Source organism: Uranotaenia lowii, chromosome 2, assembly GCF_029784155.1.
Source record: "Uranotaenia lowii strain MFRU-FL chromosome 2, ASM2978415v1, whole genome shotgun sequence".
In the NCBI taxonomy this organism is placed as follows: Eukaryota; Metazoa; Arthropoda; class Insecta; order Diptera; family Culicidae; genus Uranotaenia; species Uranotaenia lowii.
Window position 1 is genome coordinate 49,404,530 of NC_073692.1, and position 24,533 is coordinate 49,429,062.

Genomic DNA, 24,533 nt, shown 5'->3' on the forward strand with positions numbered 1-24,533 from the left:
TAGCACATAACGGATAGCATCTTACTAATGTTAACACCATCAGCCCACAGAAAAAGTATTTTGTATGCCGTGACCTCTGGCTTAGAAGAGTTGAACACTTAACGAAAATACTTGCCAAAAACAATGTTCAATGTTCAGAAACTAGGAATTCGGACCCAACTCCCGGATGGTTTATGAGTCTTTTCTGCAATCCATCATTTATTATGAAAACGTCACGACATTTTAAATTTCAATATTCGAATCCATAAACACATCACGTGGTATCTTAACGGCTCCTATAGGCATGATTTCAGTTTTTGTCTTTCTTACAGAAAGGTATGGTTATCGGTCGATTTGGGAAATCATTAATTATGGGTCTCAAGACATACCTTTTTGAATATGTTTAGTCTCAAGCATAATTCACTCAATTGCAAAATGTTCAATTCAGGGCTAGAAGCGACCATGAGGCAAAAAGTAGGGCAAAATAGTTACTTTTAAATCAAATTAGGGCAAAAAAAGTGACCATATCAAGTCAAAAATTACATCAATAGAGACTTCAGAAATAACAACCAAGGATTGAATGATCAACATGTTAGTTCAGTTTATTCAAAAACAGTTTTTTTTTTCAATAAGAATTCATAAGCTCCTGGCAAACGAAAAAATATTGTTCATTGCATGACACATGGCATCAGACTGACTTAATTTGAGTCATTATTAGATTTATCAAGTCCTGAGATTTTAATTATTTTGGGTTTAAGTTCAAAACTCATCCATATTTTTGGCAAATTTCAAAGTAACGTTTTCATTAGGAAATCTCATCATTTGGGTTATTGCGGATTTTTTTTTAATATCTGAAAAAGAGCATAATAGTTCTTTCTATTCTATCTAACCGTTCTGAGCTATCTAACCGTTTTTGTGGCAATTTTCAATTCTTTTAATGAAATTTTCTGTAGACGAAGAACTTCACTTAGCATCCTTTAGTTACAAAAACCAAAACAAAAAATGCTGTGCATGAGGACTTGCATGAGAAATTCATGAAAAATTTTCGAAACATTTAAGATTTTAGTTGATTTGTTTTAAATTTAATTGAGAATAATAGATTCAAAATCTGTTTTGAAACCCGAGTGAAATTTACGAAGCAAAAATGTATGAGGCCCTCAGAGTCAAAAAGTAAAAGGTTCAAACATGGTCGAAGTTTATAATCTCAAACGATTCTTTATATTTCTATATTCGGTGAATTTTTCAAATTTTTAGAATTTTATTGAAGTACTTTTACGTTCAAAAGAAAAACACAAATTTTTGAAAAATATGTTACAAAAATGGTCACCTAATAATTTAAAAGCGTGATTTCTCGAAATAAGCTTTTATGCACTTATACCCCTTTGGCGCCAAGGGCTTCATATGAGACTTTTGGGAAAAACTTTTGAAAATTAAAAATTTTGTATCTTAAAAAAATGATGTACCAATTCATTCTCTTGAACATTAAATACCATATTTCAATTTGTAAGCTCGTATTCTTTCAATTCAAATCTGAGAAAACGTTAGCTATTTAAACACAAAGGAATTAAAAATGCTAAACTTTACTTTATTAGTTACTTACTAGTTATTCCACTTTAAGATAATTTAAAAATACCGAAGCACACAGTAAGCTTCATTGAATAAGACGAAAAATGAACGTTGATAAACACACGTTTTTATAAAAGAACTTGAGTCCTAAAAATATGAATAATCGTCAATGGATAATCAAGTCCGACATGTAGAATAAAATTTAAATAAAATACAAAACAAAATGTAGATAATTGAATAACCTGATTTGTATGAAAATTATTAAAAATAGTAACTTTAGTGACCAAATTTTAAAAAAAGTAACTGGTGCGTGACCAGCTTGAAAAAAGTGACAAAGTTACTAAAAAGTGACCAACTTCTAGCCTTGTTCAATTGATTCTCAGTTTATAAAATTCAATGATATTTTTATAAAAATTAACTAATTTTACAAAATTTGAAAAAGCGACACAACTAACGAAAAGGACAACATTGTCAAAAAAATACCAAATTTCCTAAATTGTGAAAACGGACTGAATCGACTAAATTAACAAAATTGTCAAAATTGACAGAATCGACAAAAATGACAAATTTAACGAAATTGATAATAGGAAAAATGGACCAAAACATCAAAAATGAAATAATGGACAAATTGGCAAAAATAATAAAATTTACAAATTTGACAACGCTGATAAAATTGATAAATTTATTTAACAAAAATGACAAAATGGGTCAATTTAACAAAAATGACAAAATTTCAAAAAAATGTCTAAAATTTACAAAAGTTACTTGACAAAAATGACAATAACGAAAAAATTCACTTTACTACTTATCGTATCAGCTCGACGAGTTCTCACGATGTCTGTGTATGAGTGTGAATTTTTGTACCCTTTGTTCGCGACGTTTTTACGTGGGCTGCACAATTAAAATGATTTTGATCTTAAAATGGACTTTTTTCTCTATAAAAGAAAGAAAAACAAACAAAACAATTTTTCTCATAGTAAATATCATAAAACAATCGCTCCAAAAAACGTGTCCATTAAGGTTGCTAGCAATATCCAGCAATCACTAATCAAGATGATATAAAATATGACGTCATATTTTTCATGACGTCAAAGGACCGTATAAGTGTATAATTTCCCGCTAGAAAACGACAAAGAGACAAAATTGACAAAACCAAAAAAGTTGTCATTGTTGCAATTTTGATAAGCAGTTTTAATTTCATTTGGTATGCCAAGCAAACATGAAATAGTATCAGAAATGATAACTTAAGTCGTTTACAATGGTGTGGCGAATCGCAATTCTAACTGCATAGTAGAAAGATCGTATAAAATGTCAACTGAAGTCAGTTTAAATCGGATATAATAGAAAGTCCGCCATGTTTGTAAATTTTCAAATGATTTTGCTTCCCCGCGGGCTTCAAGTGAGAAAATCATCGTTACGTTCTCTCTGCAGACTGCAACCAGCAGTGCATCCAAATGGCTAAAAATCAGATGGGAATTGGATAATATAGACCAATGAGAGACCTGGAAAATATTGGCGCTGGCAACGAGTTGAAAGCTATGAGAGCAAAATCATGAGCCCTCTTGCATTCTTCCGATCGGTACTAATAAGGTGTGGGGTAACTCTCAATTGGTTTAGTTTTCGTCGCTTTAGAAAGAAATTAAATTCTAGAGTTTGTTTTGATTAGGTCGTATGAACCATTATAAATAAAATTGAGTTATTGACTGTAAACGGTGGTTAAACATCTACGTTCGATAAAAACTTGGTTTAGTTTAGTCGATAAATGACTTCAACAAAATGATTTGAATTTAAGACGTATAATGATTTTCCATTTTCGAGTGAAATAGGTTTTAACGACGTTTTGCGTTGCTCTGTATTGGCGTGGTCACAAAACCACGTAATTGGTCGCAAAACAAAAGTTTGAAAATTTGGTTTATCGGTCCTTTTGCACTTTAGCCGAAAGTCTTTAGGAAAGTGTTGAAATTTTGTGAATAGTGTTAATTATTTAATGAATAATTTTGAGTACCTTTAGGTGATACGGTCAAAATTTGGTCAAGAGAAAACGCGTGTAAATCGGTGAAATCTTTTATTTAAAAAATCAAATTAAATTTCATTTTCAAGTTTAATTAGTATAAAATTCAGGAAAAATATTAAGTTAAGCTTCCGCTTTTCCAAATCCGAATTGCCGGGCCTTACGTTTAACCCCTGCCATCAGATTTTGTACAGCCACCTTGTCCACCTTCTTCACCGCAGAAAGCCAATTTGCCTTGAACTGCTGCTCGTCCTTAGCAGTTTTTTTGGCCTTCTTTAGGTTCCGCTTGACAATAGCCCAGTATTTCTCAATTGGACGGAGCTCTGGCGTGTTGGGAGGGTTCTTGTCCTTGGGAACCACCTGCACGTTGTTGGCGGCGTACCACTCCATGGCCTTTTTACCGTAATGGCAAGATGCCAAATCCGGCCAAAATAGTACGGAACAACCATGTTTCTTCAGGAAAGGCAGAAGACGTTTATTCAAACACTCTTTCACATAAATTTCTTGGTTGACAGTCCCGGAAGCTATGAAAATGCTGCTTTTCAAGCCACAGGTACAGATGGCTGCCAAACAAAATTTTTCTTCGCGAACTTTGACAGTATCATGTGCTTGAAAATATCTGCTACCTTTTCCCTTCCTTTTGCCGTATAAAACTCCTGTCCCAGAAGCTGCTTGTAGTCGGCTTTGACGTAGATTTCGTCGTTCATTACCACGCAGTCAAACTTCGTCAGCATTGTCGTGTACAGCCTCCGGCCTCCGGGATCGCGCTTTGGCCGTCGTATGTTTTGGGAAATTCATTTTTTTTTGTTCTAAACAAATGCATCCCAAACATTTGTCATTTGTACGCTGCACTAGGTCGGTCAACAGATTCACAGGTGAAGGCCAGCAGTGTCCAGTTTAACAGTAATATTGCTGCGACAGTATCGAGCAAACTCGATTTAAGGAACATATAGGAACATCTGCGTGCTCTTGATTATTTTGGTCCTTTCTTCATACAACTTCTGATGGAATTGCGAAGTTATGGACAAATGCAATCATGTTTCCAGATTGAATTCTTCAAATTGCAGACGACGTTTGTGCCAAACGATCAATGCAAAAAGTTGTAGGTGCATTTTGACTACTAAGAACAAAATTAAAGCCCATATCGAATGCATAGGTAATTTCTTAATCCATTTCTCAATTGAATACAAAGTTTTCAGACAATTCTAAACAATAGTTTCAAATCTAGAATTTAAAAGGTGTTTCGGAACTTCCACAGGAATTTTCTCGAAACTTTATGTTCGCAATTTACGCGGTATTTGAGAGAAAATATAAGTCCTTTCCAAAGGAAAACAGTTAAATTTTATTTGAAATTAGAAGAATCTGAGACAAGAGACATGAAACTGGAGTCATGAGACATTAAACATGAGACAAGAGACATGAGACAAGAGACATGAGACTGGAATCATGAGACATGAGACATGAAGCATGCGACCTCAGACAAGAGGCCTGAGACAAGAGACCAGAGACCTGATACCTGAAATCTGAGACATGAGACTTGACACCGGAGACATGAGTCCTGAGACATCAGACCCGAGACATGATACATGACACATGAGACATGTCTCATAACTCCTGCCTCATGTCTCAAGCCTATGTTCTCAATTCTTGAGACTTGAAACTTGAGACCGGAGACATGAGAATTGAGAACATAGGCTTGAGACATGAGGCAGGAGATATGAGACATGTCTCATGTGTCATGACTCATGTCTCAGGTCTCAAGTCTCTTGTTTCAGATCTGAGATCTCAGGTCTCATGTCTCATATCTCCGGTCTCAAGTCTAAAGTCTCATGTCTTTTGCCTCTGGTCTCAAGTCTCAGGTCTCATGCTTCAAGTCTCAGGTGTCATGTCTCAGGTCTCAAGTCTCAGGTCTAAATTTTCCGCAATCAACAAGGTTTTTTACGCGGTTCTCTGGAACGCGGATTTTATTACGCTGTACGTATTACCTCGTAAAAAAACCTTCGTGTATAAGGAAAGTAAATCATAAAAAATCAGCATAAGAAAGCATAAAAATATAGCAACACAAATGTTTGCTGGGTGGCCAAACCGGATTAAAAAATTTGGGGCTACAATGGATTACAATCTCGAAGTTAATTTTTTTGTTGGAATTTTAAACCCACTGGATTATTCCTCCTCCAAGCATATAATAAAAAGGGAATTAACTCCTCATGTTATTTTTAAATGATTAATTATTGGGGAAAATTTTGTTATGAGAAGGTCATTGCAGGATACACCAAGGAGAAACACAAAAATTTACCGAAAATGTGCTATCACTTTATTTAACAAAATTTATAATCATCGAAAATTGTCACGTTGTTTTTTACCATTTTTCCATAAACACAAAACGTCGAAGATTTTTATGGCATCTCGAATCCAGCATTGTTTGATAATGTTTAGGCTCCAAGCATAATTCACTCAAGAGTCAAATGTTCAACTAAATCTCAGTCTCTAAAATTCAATGATATTTTTATAGAAATTGACAGATTCGACAAAATTAACAAAAACGACACAATAGACAAAATTGTCAAAAATACCAAATTTACAAAATTGTGAAAATGGACTAAATCGACCAAATTGACAAAATTGTAAAAAATGACAAAATCAACAAAAATGACTAAATTGAGAATAGAAAAAATTGACCAAATCGTCAAAAATGATAAAATTAATATAATGGATAATAAAATTGACAAAAATGATAAAGCTTACAAATTTGACGAACTTAACAAAAATGACAAAAACGGGTATTTTTTAACAAAAACTAAAAAAATTGACGAAAAAAATGTCAAAAAAACTTGACAAAAATAACAATAACGACAAAATTTAATTTTGTCATTTCTGTTTATTTTGTTAGTTCTATTAACTTTGTCAATTTTGTAGGTTTGTCAAATTAGTTATTTTTATCCATGTGGTCAGTTTTGTCATTTTTGTTAATTTTTATAAATACAGTTAATTTTGTCAATTTGGTAAATTCAAAAATTTTTTTTTGCATTTTGTCAATTTTGTAATTTAATTTCATTTTAAATTTTTGTCAATTTTATCATTGATGTTAATTTTCTCAATTTGGTCAAATTTATAATTATTTTTTTTATGGGTTTATGAGCGCCTGGCTGACCCGGAAAGGAAAAACAGAACGGGGGACAGAAGAGGAAAGTTTTAAATGAGTGTTGCCACAAGGGCAATTAGACCGGGAGCTGACGACACCCCAATGTGTGACAGTTCTCGATGAGCGTGAAAAAACCAAGAGGAGAAAGAAGTAAAAGAAGAGATCATTATAGTAGGAAGAAAAAAAGCGCGTGGTTGATAGTTCGGAAGAGGAAAATATATTTGTAGAGTGAAAATTTAAAAAGAAAGTTTGAAAGTTGATAGATAGGCAGATTGAAAAGTGAAGGTTTAGTGGCCGCTGATAGAGAGCTCGCATCGAGGTGCGTAGATACAGCCGGAAGGTACGCAATCCACCGGTCTGCAATATTTGTACGAACCGGCAAAATAGGCTTGCATAGTCGGGCCAGTATAGATTCCTTTGTGGATCCGACCGAACAGTTTCGGTAAAGTTGTATTTTTTTTATATGAAAGCGGCATCACACTTAACCTATATTTTCTCATAGGCATTCCAATCTGCAATTAGCAGTAGCACAGAGTTGTGCTTAGGTTAGTGAGGAGGTCAGCCAAAGTACAGGCCGGTTGACTGAATGTGAGTAGTCGTATAGATTTGTAGAAAGAATTTTGTCTAATTTCCTCTTCCACTTTTTAGATTTGAAGTTGTTCACAATTTGTTCATACAAAAATTGTTACTATCGAATACAGTTCGCTCCGGCGACTTTGACTCTCGCTAACAATTCTTCAAATATTCATCCGATGGCGACGGTTCACTCATCGAGCGAGGATGATTTCAACACCACCAATCAGGACAACTCGAGCAGTTGTGTTGCCTGCGATCGTCCGGATTCAGCGGACAATATGGTGGCCTGTGATCAGTGCAATTGCTGGTGGCATCTTTCGTGCGCTGGTGTTAGCGCTGGCGTTTCAAATAGGCCATGGACTTGCAGCAAGTGCCTTCCTCTTCCGACGAAAACGATATCAGCGCGGACTTCATCTTCCGTCCGAAAAGCAAAGCTCAATTTGGAGCTAAAGCGCCTGGAGGAAGAAAAGGAGATCGAGAAAAGGATCGAAAAGGCCTATGTTAAGGAGCGCTACCGGATCATCGAGGAATCCCTCATGGAAGAGGAAGATGAACAACATAGTGTTCATTCTCGGCAGCATGCGAACCCTGCCGAAAAGTCTGAGCGTGTGACGGAGTGGGTAGCGAGCCAAGCTGGCCCCGAATTTTTGGGCGCAGAGGGAGGAACAATCCTCCGAGAATCGTCAGCAAGATTACCACTTCCGGAAGAAGCAGCGAATGAATTTCCAGAACGTCGAGAGCTAATTGCAGACGCAATAAGGAAATTGCAACAACAGCTGCGCGACTCGGATAGTCTGAGTTCTGTTCAAGCAATTCACTCAATAAAACCGGGAAAGCACTCGCCATACTTCTTCGAGAAGATACGGGATAGTTTGAGTGCTTTATCAAAACGTCGCTTTACCATCACCTTTGTTTGGGTTCCCTCCCATTGCTCGATAGAGGGTAATGAGAAGGCAGACTCTCTGGCAAAGGTGGGGGCGATGGAAGGCGACACGTATCAGCGTGAAATCGCCTTCAACGAATTTTACTTTTTAGTTCGAAAAAACTCTCTTGTCAACTGGCAGCGCAAATGGGACGAGGATGACAAGGGTCGGTGGTTCCACTCGATTATCCCAAAGGTAAGCCTTAAACCATGGTTTAATAGATTGAACTTGAGTCGGGATTTTATTCGTATATTTTCCCGTCTCATGTCCAATCATTGTTCCTTAGACGCGGTACTCTATCGTTTTGATATTGCTGGCAGCAATTTGTGTAGTTGCGGCCAAGGTTACCACGACATCGAGCATATTGTTTGGTCGTGCGAGGTCCATCTTGTCGCTAGAACGAATTTGATAGACTCCCTTCGGGCCCGAGGAAAACCACCCTATGTTCCAGTGAGAGATGTGCTGGCTGTCATTGACTTGGACTACATGTTTGAAATATACCTTTTCCTAAAAGCTATTGATCTTCGTCTATAATTCTTTTTATTTTCATATTTCCCTATCTATCTTCTTTTTTTTTTTTTAAAGTGAACTAGATATAAGCACACAATTGTAATCAAACAAAACGAGTTTGGCTCCTTAAAGCCTAACGGTACGAGCCGTTTCAAATAAACAATTTACAAAAAAAAAAAAAACAGCTGCGCGACTGTCAACAGCACCAGCAGCCGTCAGCAGATAAGTTAAGCGAGCTTGAGAACCAGCTCCAACTGTGTCAGCGGGGATTGAAAGGTGTTCGAGCTTGGCCGGAAGAATCAATCCGACTTCCGAAACCATTTCCGGAAGCATTAGTGGATGGTCCTACACATCCGACAGGAACGATTCCGAAGAGCAAGCGTGTTGTTGCCCAACCCAGTCAGCAGAAGCCATCCATGCAAGCGGATAGAAGGCAGCCAACGATAGAACCGGAATGTGTTGCGCCGGAACTGATGTTCAGACCTGAGGCTATTCCGACATCGTTAACTGTCGAGGAGCCAGTGCAAGTGCCGCAGAGACGGCAGCTGTTGCCCCCACAATCAACGAGGCAAATTGATAGCGGAGTTCCAGTCAATCCGAGGCCACTTGGGCCAACTCAAGAGCAGCGTACAGCGCGCCAAGTCTTCTCGGGGGATTTGCCAACGTTTTCCGGAAATCCCGCCGACTGGCCTGTTTTTATTAGCCACTACCAGTACACCACAGAAGCCTGTGGTTTCAACAACGGCGAGAACATGATTCGCCTTCAACGATGCCTGAAGGGTTCGGCATGGGAGTCGGTTCGTAACAGGCTTATACATCCGGGATCCGTGCCAGCAGCCATCAAAATGCTGGAGAAGCGTTACGGTCGACCGGATTTGATCATCGAGACCTTAATTGAGAAAGTTAGATCCACACCCCCGCCGAAGGCTGATAGACTCAACACTATCATCGACTTCGGGACACAAGTGCAGGGTCTCTGCGAACACTTTGAGGCCGCGGATTTGAACGATCATCTGAACAATCCCTCGCTGCTAAAGGAGTTGGTGAGAAAGCTCCCGACCGAATATCAAATGCTTTGGGGAAGATACATCAGAACGGTCGAGGCCGTGGACTTACGAACGTTCGGGACCTTCATGGACGAAACTGTCGACGATGCATACGCCGTGACGTCGTACACCGGCGAATCGAAAGCCAGGCAGTCGAAGCCTGAAAGATCCAAGCCGGACCGGAGTTTTGTGCACAGTGACGTCGCGGGAAAGTTCGAGAAGCCGAAGGAGCGGAGTAGCTGCCAAGGTGCAGCGGAGTTTAGGAAACGAGTTTTGACTTGTGCCGTGTGCCAGAAAGAGGGGCATAAGTCCAGAGAATGTCGATCGTTCCAGAAAATGACCGTCGATGACAGATGGCTCCGTATACAAAATTTGGGACTTTGTAAAACGTGCTTGTACAGTCATGGGACTCGTTCGTGTAGAAACAACACTCGCTGCGGCGTGGATGGATGCGATGCGCGTCATCACGCACTTCTTCACTCGGCGGAGAAACCAAAGGCATCCTACAGCTCTGGTCCGAATCCGACATCGAACTACGTTGTGCATCACGTTCACCAGTCGTCGTTTCCATCGTTACTGTACCGTGTTATTCCAATCACGCTCCACAACGGTAGTTTATCCGTCGATTCATTTGCCTTCATCGACGAAGGGTCTTCGATAACAATGCTGGAAAAGAGTCTGGCAGAAAAACTTCAACTAAACGGGCACTCCCAACCGTTGTGCTTGCAGTGGACATCCAATGTGACGCGGATCGAGAACGATTCGAAACGAGTGACGTTCGAGATTTCCGGCATCAATAAATCAAAGCGGTACAAGGTTTCAAACGTCGGAACAACCAATTCCCTGAACTTACCAACACAGAGTTTGCCGTTCGAAGAACTCAAGTCACGTTTTAGTCATCTTCGAGGAATTCCGGTGGATGGTTACGAGAATGCCAGTCCGCAACTTCTCATAGGAGTTGACAATCTACGTTTGGTGGTTCCGCTCAAGGCGCGAGAGGGCGAAGTAGGAGATCCAACTGCGGTACGCACCCGCCTGGGCTGGTGTGTGTACGGTGGCAAGCGCGACGAGTCAACGCCAACATTCAGTTATCACATTTGTGACTGTCAACATGATTCATCTTTAGACGAGGCAGTGAAGACTTATCTGACGCTCGACGAAGTTGGATCGAAAGTGTTTACGCCAGTGTTGAGTGACGAAGACACTCGAGCAACGAAAATTATGCAGGAGACTACGAAGAGAGTAGGCGATCGTTATGAGTCCGGCCTGCTTTGGAAGTACGACTTCGTAGAGTTTCCAGACAGCTATCCAATGTGTCTGAGAAGACTCCAATGTCTCGAAAGAAGAATGGGAAAAGAACCGGCGATGCGGGACAACATAGTGCGTCAGATCGAGGAATATCAGCAGAAAGGCTACTGCCATCGAGCGACTCCGGATGAGCTGCAACAGGCTGACCCCCGACGCACATGGTACCTCCCCCTCGGCGCGGTCACCAATCCCAAGAAACCCGGTAAGGTGCGGCTCATCTGGGACGCTGCAGCCAAAGTCGACGGGGTGTCCTTAAATGCGATGCTGTTGAAAGGGCCCGACCAGTTGACATCTTTGCCTGCTGTATTATTTCGGTTCCGCCAGTATCCGGTGGCAGTTTGTGGAGACATCAGGGAGATGTACCACCAGATCCTGATTCGTGAAGCTGACCGAAGCGCTCAAAGGTTCCTGTGGCGGTCGGATCCGAATCAGCAGCCAGAAGTTTTCGTCATGGACGTGGCAACGTTTGGGTCGACCAGTTCACCAGCGACTGCCCAATACGTTAAGAATATCAACGCCCGCCTGTTCGCCGATCAGTATCCTGCAGCCGTTGAAGAAGCAATCAGTGGTCATTATGTTGATGACTATGTGACCAGTTTTCGGAGCGTGGCTGAGGCCAAAGAAGTTACGTCCCGGGTGAGGGCGATACATCAACACGGTGGTTTCGAACTTCGTCAGTTCTGTTCGAACAGCGACGAGGTCATGCAGTTTCTTGGAGAGGTCAAGGCACATCCAGTGAAGAACATGTGCCCAACTAAGGGAGAAAACTCCGAACGTGTGCTTGGTATTTTGTGGGATACGGAACACGATGAGCTGCGGTTCCCAACGAAGATGCGGGAAGACATGGTGAAGTTAATCACTACACAGGAGAAACCAACGAAGCGACAGATACTCCGGTGTGTGATGACAATGTTCGATCCACTGGGTCTTCTAGCACCGTATCTGATCTTTGGCAAGATCATTATCCAGGAAGCCTGGCGCAAAGAGCTCGGCTGGGACGAACCGGTGGACGATGAAACGCACCAACAGTGGCTGAAATGGGTCCAAATGCTTGAACACATCAACGATATCGGTATCCAGCGATGCTATTTCCGAGAGGCGATCAACGAGGTCGAAGTTCACACATTTGTGGACGCCAGTGAGATTGCATATTCCTGTGTGACGTATTTCCGCTCAACGAACGCTGCCGGAGAAGTAAAAGTTGCGCTGGTAGGCGCGAAGTCCAAAGTTGCACCCCTGAAGGCGTGGTCGATACCGCGCTTAGAGCTACAAGCGTGTGTGTTGGGTGCACGTCATATGCGAAGTGTCATCGAGGGACATTCGTTGCAGATAAAGAAGCGAGTGTTGTGGTCCGATTCCGGAACAGCGCTGAGCTGGATCAACGGAGATCCCCGAAAGTTTAATTGATTTGTATCGTTCCGAATCTGCGAGATCTTGGAGCTAACCACTCGGAAGGAGTGGAGATGGGTTCCATCGAAGAACAATCCAGCGGATGAGGCTACGAAGTACGGTTCCGGGCCTTATTTTGCCAAAACGAGTTGCTGGTTCGACGGGCCAAGTTTTTTGGTGCATCCTGAAGCAGTATGGCCAGTTTGGAAAGCTGCACCAACTACCGAAGAAGAACTGAGGCCATGTTACTCCCACAAAGAAGTTCCGCTTCCAGAGCCCGTAATAGCTTATCGTGAGTTTTCTCGATGGTGCCGAATCTTGAGAGTTACAGCCTTCATGCATCGCTACATTAATAACTTGAGGCTGCCTGAAGAACGGCGAAATTTTGGCTGTCTATCCAAAGCAGAACTCCAAAAGGGAGAACAAATATTGTTCCGAATGGCGCAGAGTGAGAGCTTTCCCGACGAACTCATCACTCTCAAGCAAAACCTACGTTGTCCTAAAAAAGATCGCTAAGCCCTGGAGAAGTCAAGTCAACTCTATCGTCTTTCGCCAATGTTAGACGATTATGGAATTCTAAGGGTACGAACACAGTGAGCGCGAAGCGAACTGCGAAGCGAAATATTCATTCACCGGATGAATTTCGCAAGTTCGCTTTTGAAGGCCGGCCACAGTGCACGCGAATTGCGAAGCGGTTCAACACTGAAAAAAACCTTCGGTGTTGCAAAAATTAATCACATGTGAAAAAATCTTTGCAAATTAACAAAACTGTGAGCGAGGGATACGCACCGCGCAAAAAAAAAACCAATCCGCGTTAATTCCGAAAAACTCAATCAATTAGTAACAGTCGAATTTTTCTGACGCTATGAAACGCCATCTTAAAATCCAATACGGCGGCTTCCGTTCAACTTTAAATAATTTTAATGACTGAAAATCGCAAAAAAAATCTTCTAAAACTATGACATAAATATAACAAAATTTTGAAAAAAAATACAATATAATAATAACAAATATTACGAAACGCTGACAAAACTTTAATAAAAATATGCAATGGTGATAAAAATATTACAAAAATATTAGAAAAATATACCAATTCTATGATAAATTTGACATTGAAATGGCAAAGCCATGACCAAATTTAAAAAAAAAAACTGACAAAAATTAATAAAAGTTGACTGAATAATAACAACAAATTAGTAATAATGCCTGGGCTTGTGATATAGCTCAGTTGGCAAGTCTGTTGTCTCCTGAGCCGATGTCCGCGAGTTCGAGCCCAAGAGTAAACATCGAACACAGTTGTACCGGATAAGTTTTTCAATAACGATCCGCCAACTGTAACGTTAATAAAGTCGCGAATGCCATAAAGATGGTAAAACGACTATAATCGAAACAAAAAAAAAAAAAGTAATAATGCCAAAACTCGAAATTAAAAACTTTGACAAATATTTGACAACATTATGGAAAATATGAAAAATGAAATAAAAATATGACAAATATAATAACTAATCAAAAATTACAAATACAGACCCCGTTCGTTTTTGGCAACACGCCCGAAAATTTTATGTTGCCAAAATCGAACGGTTTTTTTTTGTCACTTTTTCATTTTTGATTTTTAATTCAAATTAGTCAAAATTTATCTAAAACCTTATATTAGCATACAATTTTTCAATTTGACTCAATTATATGAGTTATGAGCATTAAACATGGAAAAAATCATGTTTTTACTGTTTAAAACTATCATAATTAAGCCGAATGAAAAAATTTCATGCTAATATTACGTTTTACATTAATTTTTATTTGTTTAAAATGAAAATAAAAAATAAAAAAAAGACAAAAAAACGTCTTTTTTGGATGTTGCCAAAAACGAACGGTTTTTGCTCGGATGTTGCCAAAATCAAGCGGGGTCTGTATGACAAAATTTTGAAATAAAATAACATAAATCTGGCAATACTATGACCAAAATCTTACAAATGTGATAAAAATATATGCAACAAAAGTATGAAAAAATGTTACAAAACTATGATAAAACAAAACTATGACAATTGACAAAGGTTGTCATAGTACTGTAAGATTTTTGTCATTTTATTTTAATTTTTGTTATAATTTTGTCATGTTTTCGTTTGTCATAGTTCTGTCAGATTTTTTGTTCATTTGATTGTAAGTTTTTTTTTATAGTTTTGTCTTTTTTCGTTCGATTATATTCGTTTTACCACCTTCTCTTCATACTGAAAGTCTTCCAGTACAAATGCATTCGATGATTACTCTTGTATTTGAACTCACGGACATTGGCTTAGGAGGGAACTAACATGCCAACTGAGTTACACATATCACAAGCCCATAGATTTTTATAGATTGTGTCATTTTTTCGTCGTATTTGCGATATATTTTTTACATATTCATCATTAATAAATTATTATTATTATTATTATTATATGTTTGGATTTGTCTTTTTTTTTTTTTAATTTTGTGATTTTGTCATTTTTCTTACATATATTTGAAAGTATTTTGTTATATTTTTATCTCATTTTTCATAATTTTGTTAGATTATTGTCATTATTTTTGACAATTTTTTGTCATATTTTTTTCAAAACTTTATCATATTCTAGCCATTTTGCCTTATTTTTTGTCCGATTTTTGTGATTTTATTGTAAATTTGTTGTTATTATTTTGTCATTTTTGTAAATTTATTGTCAAATATTGGTCCTTATATTAGTTCTGTCAGGTCATTTCATTATCAAATTTTGATTATAATTTTATCATAATTTTTTTTTTCTCATTTGTCATAGTTTTGCCATTTCTGTGATTTTTTTCTCATATTTTTGTCTAATTTTGTAATATTTGTCATATTTTTTGGCTTAGTTATTTAACCACATTTGGCGTGTTTTATCCAAAGTTTTGTCATTTGTCACTATTTTTTTTGTCATATTTTTTAATTTTAGTAATAGTTATTCATATTTTCCCACAGTTTTGTATTATTTTTGTCAATATTACTTTAGTTTTATAACACTTGTTATATTTTTGTTTATTCTTTTCAGTGCTTTTTTGCAGTTCTCTCAAAATTTTTGTTAAATTTTTGTCAGTAATTTTTCATCTACTTTTTTATCCCTTTTACTGATTTCTTATATTGTGGATGGACCTTACGATTTTCAGTTATTTATTGCATTTTGAATTAAGCGGAAACCGCCATCTTGTATTTCAAAATGGCGTCGGACAGCCAAATTCGACTTCTACTTATTGAGTACTTTCATCCAATACCCATATTGTGGGAGTTTCATGTGCTTTTCAGTCACTTCCAGCATTTTAAAGTTGAGTGAAAGGGGCCATATTGGATTTCAAGATGGCGTCGGATAACAAATTCCAACTTCTATCCGTTCAGCCCCTTCACCCTATACACATATTGTGGGGCTTTCATGCCACCGGTCGTTTATTGCCAGTTATAATTTGTTTCAATAGAAAAAGACTGAAACCGCGTTTGTTTCGAAAATCCGCGCTAAAAAACCGTGCATTTTTCATTACCAAAACAGAAACGGCAATGATAATTAAATAAATAAACTTTTGAAAAAATTTTTTTTGATAAATCATTTTACGATAAAAAATATCCGAGAGAATATTTTCAGTGTATGTCCAGATGAACAGGATGAATTCGCGCGATCCAGCCAGGTGTTCGCACGAAAATTCGCTTGCACTGTGGCCGGTCGATGTTTTTTTCAACGTGTTTCAATGAGAAGCGGTTTTTCGCGCGAATTGGAAATTCGCTTCGCACCTCGCACCGCGCTCACTGTGAATTCGACCTAAGGGTCGACGGAAGGATCGGATTAGCACGGAACGTGTCTGCGGACGTTAAGTTTCCGGTTATACTGCCGAAACAGCATCACTTGACCTACCTGTACATCGACGAACTTCACCGGAAATACAACCACGGCAACAACGAGACGGTGGTGAACGAGGCGCGACAACGCGTGCAGATCCCAGCGCTGCGCTCATTGGTGAAGAACGTCGCAAAAAATTGTCAGTGGTGTAAAATTTACAAGACGAGGCCAATTGTACCGAGGATGGCGCCGCTACCAGCAGCTAGATTGTCGCCCCAGTTTCGCCCGTTTACCTTTGTCGGGCTAGACTACTTTGGTCCAGTGGTAGTCAAGATCGGAAGGAGCAGTGTCAAGAGGTGGGTGGCCTTGTTCACTTGCCTCACCATACGTGCTGTCCATTTGGAGATTGTCTTTTCTCTATCAACTGAATCCTGCGTTGCCGCTGTTCGTCGCTTCATCAGCCGCCGAGGGTCGCCTTCAGAAATCTACAGCGACAACGGAACGAACTTCCAGGGGGCTGAAAGAGTACTCCGTGAGCAGATCAACGCCGGTCTAGAGGCCACCTTTACCAACCAGAATACTTCTTGGCACTTCATCCCACCTGCAGCTCCACACATGGGAGGTGCCTGGGAGCGGATGGTGAGGTCGGTGAAGGCTGCGCTTGCTGAAGCATACTATGAGCGACTTGATGACGAGAAGCTACACACACTACTGGCCGAAGCCGAGTCGATCGTAAATAGTCGCCCCTTAACTTACTTGCCGTTGGATGCAGCTGAAAGCGAAGCCCTGACGCCCAATCACTTCCTGCTAGGGAGTTCCGACGGTGTCCGCCAGCCGCCTACCGAAGATGTGTGTGACAACAAGTTGCTGGGGAATTCCTGGAACTTACTGCAGAGACAGCTGAATACCTTTTGGAAACGCTGGACGAACGAGTATTTGCCGACACTGACGAGGCGTACGAAATGGTTTGACGAGGTGAAGCCCGTTGAACCAGGCGAGTTGGTTGTGTTGGTGGAGGATCGTAGGCGGAACGGATGGAAAAGAGGGCGTGTCCTGAAGGTGATTACGAATCCAGACGGCAGGTGTCGTCAGGCGATTGTGCAGACGAGTGATGGGACGTTTCGTCGGCCGCTATCGCGCCTGGCTGTGTTGGAGGTACAAGATCGTGGAACGCGGACCCCAGCCGGATTCCACCGGGGGGAGGATGTTGCCACAAGGGCAATTAGACCGGGAGCTGACGACACCCCAATGTGTGACAGTTCTCGATGAGCGTGAAAAAACCAAGAGGAGAAAGAAGTAAAAGAAGAGATCATTATAGTAGGAAGAAAAAAAGCGCGTGGTTGATAGTTCGGAAGAGGAAAATATATTTGTAGAGTGAAAATTTAAAAAGAAAGTTTGAAAGTTGATAGATAGGCAGATTGAAAAGTGAAGGTTTAGTGGCCGCTGATAGAGAGCTCGCATCGAGGTGCGTAGATACAGCCGGAAGGTACGCAATCCACCGGTCTGCAATATTTGTACGAACCGGCAAAATAGGCTTGCATAGTCGGGCCAGTATAGATTCCTTTGTGGATCCGACCGAACAGTTTCGGTAAAGTTGTATTTTTTTTATATGAAAGCGGCATCACACTTAACCTATATTTTCTCATAGGCATTCCAATCTGCAATTAGCAGTAGCACAGAGTTGTGCTTAGGTTAGTGAGGAGGTCAGCCAAAGTACAGGCCGGTTGACTGAATGTGAGTAGTCGTATAGATTTGTAGAAAGAATTTTGTCTAATTTCCTCTTCCACCTTTTAGATTTGAAGTTGTTCACAATTTGTTCATACAAAAATTGTTACTATCGAATACAGTTCGCTCCGGCGACTTTGACTCTCGCTAACAATGAGAGTAGAATAGCTTAGAAAAGGATAGCGGCAACAGAGCCCGAGGGTTCTGAAGCACCAGTTTAGGGAAGCGTTAAGATAGTGCTCGACGGACTAGGACGGTTGGTGGGCCCCATATGAACTTCGAGTTAACCCAACCTTCAATTCAACCGAGCAATAGCAGTATGGTATCAAATAATATGGTATCATATGCTAACGCCTCGATATCGTTGTCAGAAGGGTTCACTATCTTACCGTAGTTGAATTTTCCCTACCTGTCATCTACCTTACTCGTTTCCATAAATTTGGATTCTTCCTAGTTTGATTTAGAAATAATTATAGATTTGCTAAGTAAAAGATATATTCAAGTGATTGATTCTACGCGACTACACGGTTATTCAATAACTCAATTAGGATATCATAAAAACAGAATCTGAAAAGGTGTCTCGTAAACTCATCAACAATGAACTGTAAGCTTAAATAGCAATAGCTTTAGTGTTATCGTCAACTTATCAACTGAACAGGAAAATAACAGTGCTGTTCTTTAAAACCTTATCACTAATTGTGGTCAACTTCTCAAACAAACTTTAATACTCAATCTACACGATAGGGGTTCAATTCAAATAAACCGTGTGCCTGTTTTTAAATGCCCGAAATGAATGATCTGAACTATCTACTCATTCTTGCTTATCGAAATGATTTTTATGTAAAATATTACTGCAAAAAAACTAAAGCTGAATGTACCGATTTGACAGATTTTGGCTGCCGCCCTCTACGTCATAGGACATTTTTAATGCGGCCCGCACACCTAAACGAGTTTGACATGCCTGTTCTAGAGCATTGGGGAGGCGAATACCATTACCTATACCTAACCTAGCAATACTTGAAACATCCTAATTCTATGAAACTAAACTAGCTAACTACCTTACCAAACAGATTATGCCCTATTGAAAAGTATCACTTTATGACGGTAAAATGTTATATTTTCACTACAAAATTTTCTCATTGTTCAACGGAAGGGAGGGCAAGTGTTTCAACTCCCATTCATCTTATCAGCATGGATCATGAAAAATTGGGACACCATTGAACCTACCGCTAATTTAATTTAAATAAAGGTATCCATCACGCCTTCTAATTTGAGTCACATTATGATCCATGCTTGACAAGATGTGTGCAACGACCCTGTCAGGACAATGATAGTAAACCATCATTATCACAAGCATGCACACAGCCGCCGTGACCCATGGGAACCCAGGGTACGGAATTTGGTCAAATTTATAATTATGTATGTTTATTTTGAAATTCTTGATCTTATTCGTCAATTTTGTAAATTTTTCGAATTTTTGTCAGTTTTGCTAATTTTGTAACTATTTTTTGTTTTGTTTTAAATTTTCTCAAATCTGTCAATTTGAACAAAAAAAATTATGCATTTTAAATAAGTGATAAAATGGAAATAAAAATATAAATTTGGTAAAACCTCGATACGCTACTGAGTAAAAAGCTTTTCCAAAACCGAGATTTCAATATTGATAAGTATAGTTTAGATCGAGTTCATGTAGAAAAAAAACCTCTTATGAATGCAAAACGCCACACGCAACAGTAAGCGCAGAGCCTAGTAAGTAGGTAAGCTTAAGTGGGAAAAGGGAAATAAGTTCAGTTCCACGCGCAATAACCACGTATACAAAATTAATAGATGGACACTGGTTGGTTGGTTGTTTGGTCCCTCTTTGCCGGTGGACTAGGCCACTACTATTCGTCGTCAGTCGTGACTGTTTCGGTTCCAAACCACCAAGCGGTGCTGTGGCCAACTTTCCAGACAACGCACGCGATACGACAACGACGCAAACCGGGAGGAAACAATCACACACCATCACCAGCAGCCAGCCTGCAGCACTCACTCACTGTTGCTAGTGGTCTGGTTTGGTCCGGTCCGATTCGTGGACATCGTCGTTTGATGCGCCACTTTTACTTTGCAGTTTTCTGATTATTTTTTGTCTCCCACCCGGAACTCGATAAACGAGATTCAAGTGACTGGCCTGGCGGCGCAGCGCGGTGAAATTCTGCTCTGCCGTCAATATTGAGATTTTATCCGGTTGCCCACCTGTTTTTCCTCTTCCCCTGAGTCGTGGTTGTTGCATTTGGAAATCCAAACTTTTCCGTTATGCCAATCCGGACGACACATACCAACATACACAGAGACAAAACCAGAACACACCAGCACACAGTTCACGGATTTCTTTTTAACAACGCCGCATCAGCGCTTCCGAAATTCCGATGCACTTTGTAAAACCCGAATTAGGAAATAATATTTTCTGTTCACACGATTCCGAGTCGACCACTTTTCAGCTTCCCATACTTCATGAGAGCTCACCTTGCTATTAATTTCGTCGTTGATACGGTCATTTCTTCGATTCCCACACAAAACTTAAGCGTTGGTGGCACTTCTTTTTTCTCCCCGAAACTAATCACGCGATACAACAGCACACATTTTGGAAGTCGAATAACTCGCTCGAAATACACGTCTTGTTTCGTACGTAAGTTTACCGAAGATTGAAATTGCACAATAATTAAAATTGAATACGAAAATGTAAGCGAAAATAACAGCAAAGAAAAAAGTCCGAATTTTTAGATGACGCACAACTTGGCGATCGCGATGCTTCGTCGAAGGTTTGACGAGTTGTGCGAGTTTTGCTTGGTCTGGTGCCGCTGAACGAATTTGTGGTACGAAAAAGAATTCGAAAAAACCATCATCGTCATTGTATGAGAAGACGATACGGAAGCGGAATCAGCGAAAATGATCGGCGCCGCGGCGGTTTTTTGAAAAGAAAAACAAAACATAAAAGGAAACGTCAAAAAAACTGACACGCAAATGCGGGGGATAGGAATGTGCTCGAAAATTTATCCCCTTGAGTTTTCAAGCGGTAGTAAAACCCAGTTTTGGCAAAATTCTACCTTTCGGTTGAAGACAAAATGAAAATAATGACAAAAATGATAAAATGACAAAAAATGTGAAATAAATGAAAAAAAATTAGAAATCTGACAAAAATGATTATTGACAAAAATCACAAAAATGCTAAAAATGACAAAAATAACAAAAAAAAAACACAAAACACAAAAACGACAAATTGACAGAAAAAAAAAAACAAATACGAAAATTTAAAAAAAATAAGAAAGATGACGAAAATGACAAAAACTGAGAAAAATAACCAAAATGACATGAATGACAAAAAAAAAAGAATAAAGATAAAAATGCCAAAACTTACAAAAATTAGAAAAAAAGACGTAATTGACAAAAATTAGAAAAGTGAAAAAATTAATCAATGACAAAGATGAAAAAAAGACGAAAATGACAAAAATAAAAAAAAATGACAAAAATGAAAAAAAAAAATGACGAAAATGACTAAAAAGACCAAAATAACAAAATTGACAAAAACGACAAAATTGACAAAAATAACAATGACAAAAATTAAAAAAAAAATTAGAAAGATGACCCAAAAGACAAATAGACAAAAATGACAAAAATGACAAGAATGATGAAAATGACAAAAATAACAAAAATGACAGAAAAGAAAAAAAGTGATTAAAATTGAGAAAAATAATAAAAATAACAAAATTGACAAAAATGACAAAATTAGACAAAAAAGACAAAAATGAGAAAAGGACAATAACGACCAAATTGACAAAAACGACGAAATCGAAAAACATGACAAAAATGAAAAATTGACAAAAAATAAATAAAAAAGAATGAAAAAAATAATAAAACAACAGAAATGACAAATGACAAAAATGATGAAAATGTCAAAATAATACAAATGACAAAAATATCAAAAATTATCAAAATGACAAAAATGACATAAATGACAAAAATGACCAAAATGACAAAAATGGCAAAAATGACAAAAATGACAAAATTGACAAAAATGACAAAAATGACAAAAATGACAAAAATGACAAAAATGACAAAAATGACAAAAATGACAAATGACAAAAATGACAAACATAACACAAATGATAAAAATGACAAAAATGACAAAAATGACAAAAATGACAAAAATGACAAAAATTGACAAAAATGACAAAAATGACAAAAATGACCAAAATGACCAAAATGACCAAATTGACAAAAATTACAAAAATGATAAAAATGACAAAAATGACAAAAATGCCACAAATGATAAAAATGACAAACATGACACAAATGATAAAATATGACAAAAATGACAAAAATGACCAAAATGACCAAATTGACGAAAATTACAAAAATGACAAAATAACAAAAACGATTAAATTGACAAATTTAAAAAAAATTAAAAAAAAATATTAGAAAGATAACCAAAATGACAAAATTGACCAAAATGACAAGTATGACGAAAAGAGAAAAATGATAAACATGCTTAAAACGACAATAATGACAAAAATGATAAAAATAATAAAAATGACTTAAATGACAAAAAATCACAAAATGAAAATGACCAAAATGACAAAAATGTCAAAAAATGACAAAAATAGCGAAAGTGACGAAAATAACAAAAATGACTTAAATGACAAAAAATTACAAAATGACTAAAATGACAAAGACCAAAATGACATAAAGGACATAAATGACAAAAACGACAAAAAATACAAAAATTGAAATAACAAAAAATGACAAATCGACAAAAATGACAGCGATGACAAAAATGACAAAAATAACAAAAAATTACAAAAATAATAAGAATGACAAAAATTAATAAAATGACAAAAATTAAAAAAATGACAAAAATTAATAAAATGACAAAAATTACGAAAATGACAAAAAATGGCAAAGATGACAAAAATGACAAAACTGACTAAAATAAAATGTCAATAATTACAAAAATGACAAAAAAGAAACGGCACAACTGCCAAAAAAGGAAAAAATGGCAAAAATGACAAAAATGCCAAAATGAGAAAAATATCAAAAATGACAGAAATGACAAAAAGAAAAAAAATGACAAAAAGGAAAAAAAGACAAAATTGAATCAATTGTATAAATTACCAGAATGACAAAAATTAATAAAATGACAAAAAATACAAAAATTACAATAACTACAAAAACTTAAAAAATGACCGAAATTGACAAGAATAACAAAAATAACAAAAATTACAGAAAAGGCAAAATTAATCAACATCACAAAAATTTAAATAAATTACAAAAATTTAAAAATATTAGAAAGATGATAACAATTACAAGTAACAAAAATGACAAAAATTACAAAAAATGACAAAGATTAGAAAAATACTAACATGACCAAAATAACAAAAATGAGAAAAATGACAAAACTGACAAAAGTGGTAAAAATTAAAAAAAAAAATGACAAGAATGACAAAAATGGCAAAAATGACAAAAATGATAGAAATGACAAAATTGACAAAAATAACAATATGACAAATTAATAAAATTTAAAAAAAAAACAAAAATAACAAAAATGAAAAAATACACGACGAAAATGATCAAAGTGATCAAAACGACAAAAATAAACAAAATTACAAATGTGACAAAGATGATAGAAATGACCAAAATTGGCAAAAATTACAAAAATGTTAAAAATCACAAAATAACAAACATTACAAAAATGACAAAAATTACAATAATATTAAAATAGACAAAAAGACAAAAAGTGACAATAAATAAAAAAAAATGACATAAACGTCCAAAATAAAAATGATTTCAAAAATGTTAGAAATTACAAAAAATGACTGCACAAAAATGACAAATATTATAAAATGACAAAAGTGACCAAAATGACAAAAATGAAAAAAATTAAAAAAAATTAAAAAATATTGACAAAAATGACGCAAATAACCAAAAGGACCAAAATGACAAAAAATAACAAAATTAAAATATTTACAAAAATTACCAAAAAGACACATCGATGACAAAAATGACAGAAATGACAAAATGAAAAAAAAAAATAAAAAAATGACAAGAATTAATTTTTTTAAATGACAAAAAAGGCAAAATGACAAAATAGACCAAAATGACAAACCAAAATACAAAAATTGCAGATTTACAAAATGAAAAAAAATTATTAAATTGACAAAAATTACTAGAAAGTTACTAAAAATAAAAATGACAAATATGTTATAAATAACGAAAATGAGCAAAAATTTCAAAAATATCCCTAATAACAAAAATGACAAACATGTTTAAAATAACAATAGAGTAGAGATATCATATAAATCATTAGAAATACAAAACTTGCAATATGGTGAAAATGACAAAAAAAGACGAAATCAACAAAACAAATCACGATGACACAATATCATATCATGTGAAGTCGATTTAACCGTTTAAATCGTATTGTTACAATTGTCATTTTATGTCAAGATTGCCATTTTTATCATTTTGTTACAATTTCAACAGATTGTGGACGTTGGGATTTTTGGAGTTAAC

The 24,533-nt window shown here is 37.2% G+C and overlaps 3 protein-coding genes across 4 annotated transcripts in view; 2 read left to right on the top strand and 1 right to left on the bottom strand.

Moving 5' to 3' along the window:
- LOC129743747 (tyrosine-protein phosphatase non-receptor type 14) overlaps positions 1-20,812 on the bottom strand; it is an 88,266-nt gene extending 67,454 nt beyond the window's left edge. The window contains exon 1 of one of the 2 annotated variants that reach the window (XM_055735885.1): positions 20,490-20,812. The gene's annotated coding sequence lies outside the window, so the exon portion shown is untranslated. Of the gene's footprint in view, positions 1-20,219 lie in introns of both variants that reach the window. The other variant, XM_055735884.1, reaches the window with a different exon arrangement.
- On the top strand, positions 7,451-12,468 carry LOC129741371 (uncharacterized). The gene is made up of 2 exons (XM_055733095.1): positions 7,451-8,083; positions 8,893-12,468. The coding sequence occupies exons 1-2, from the start codon at positions 7,451-7,453 to the stop codon at positions 12,466-12,468; spliced, it is 4,209 nt and encodes a 1,402-aa protein (XP_055589070.1).
- On the top strand, positions 12,645-17,528 carry LOC129741372 (uncharacterized). Its single transcript, XM_055733097.1, has 2 exons — positions 12,645-12,742; positions 16,247-17,528. Exons 1-2 carry the CDS (start codon positions 12,645-12,647, stop codon positions 17,526-17,528), a joined length of 1,380 nt encoding a protein of 459 aa, XP_055589072.1.
- Positions 20,813-24,533: the final 3,721 nt, after the last annotated feature.

Coding starts and splice junctions, on each gene's coding strand:
- LOC129741371 (XM_055733095.1), top strand. CDS start 7,451: ATGGCGACGGTTCACTCATCGAGCGAGGATGATTTCAACACCACCAAT. Junction 8,084..8,892: donor ATAGTCTGAGTTCTGTTCAA/GCAATTCACTCA, acceptor AAAAAAAAACAG/CTGCGCGACTGTCAACAGCA.
- LOC129741372 (XM_055733097.1), top strand. CDS start 12,645: ATGGCCAGTTTGGAAAGCTGCACCAACTACCGAAGAAGAACTGAGGCC. Junction 12,743..16,246: donor AGAGCCCGTAATAGCTTATC/GTGAGTTTTCTC, acceptor ATTCGACCTAAG/GGTCGACGGAAGGATCGGAT.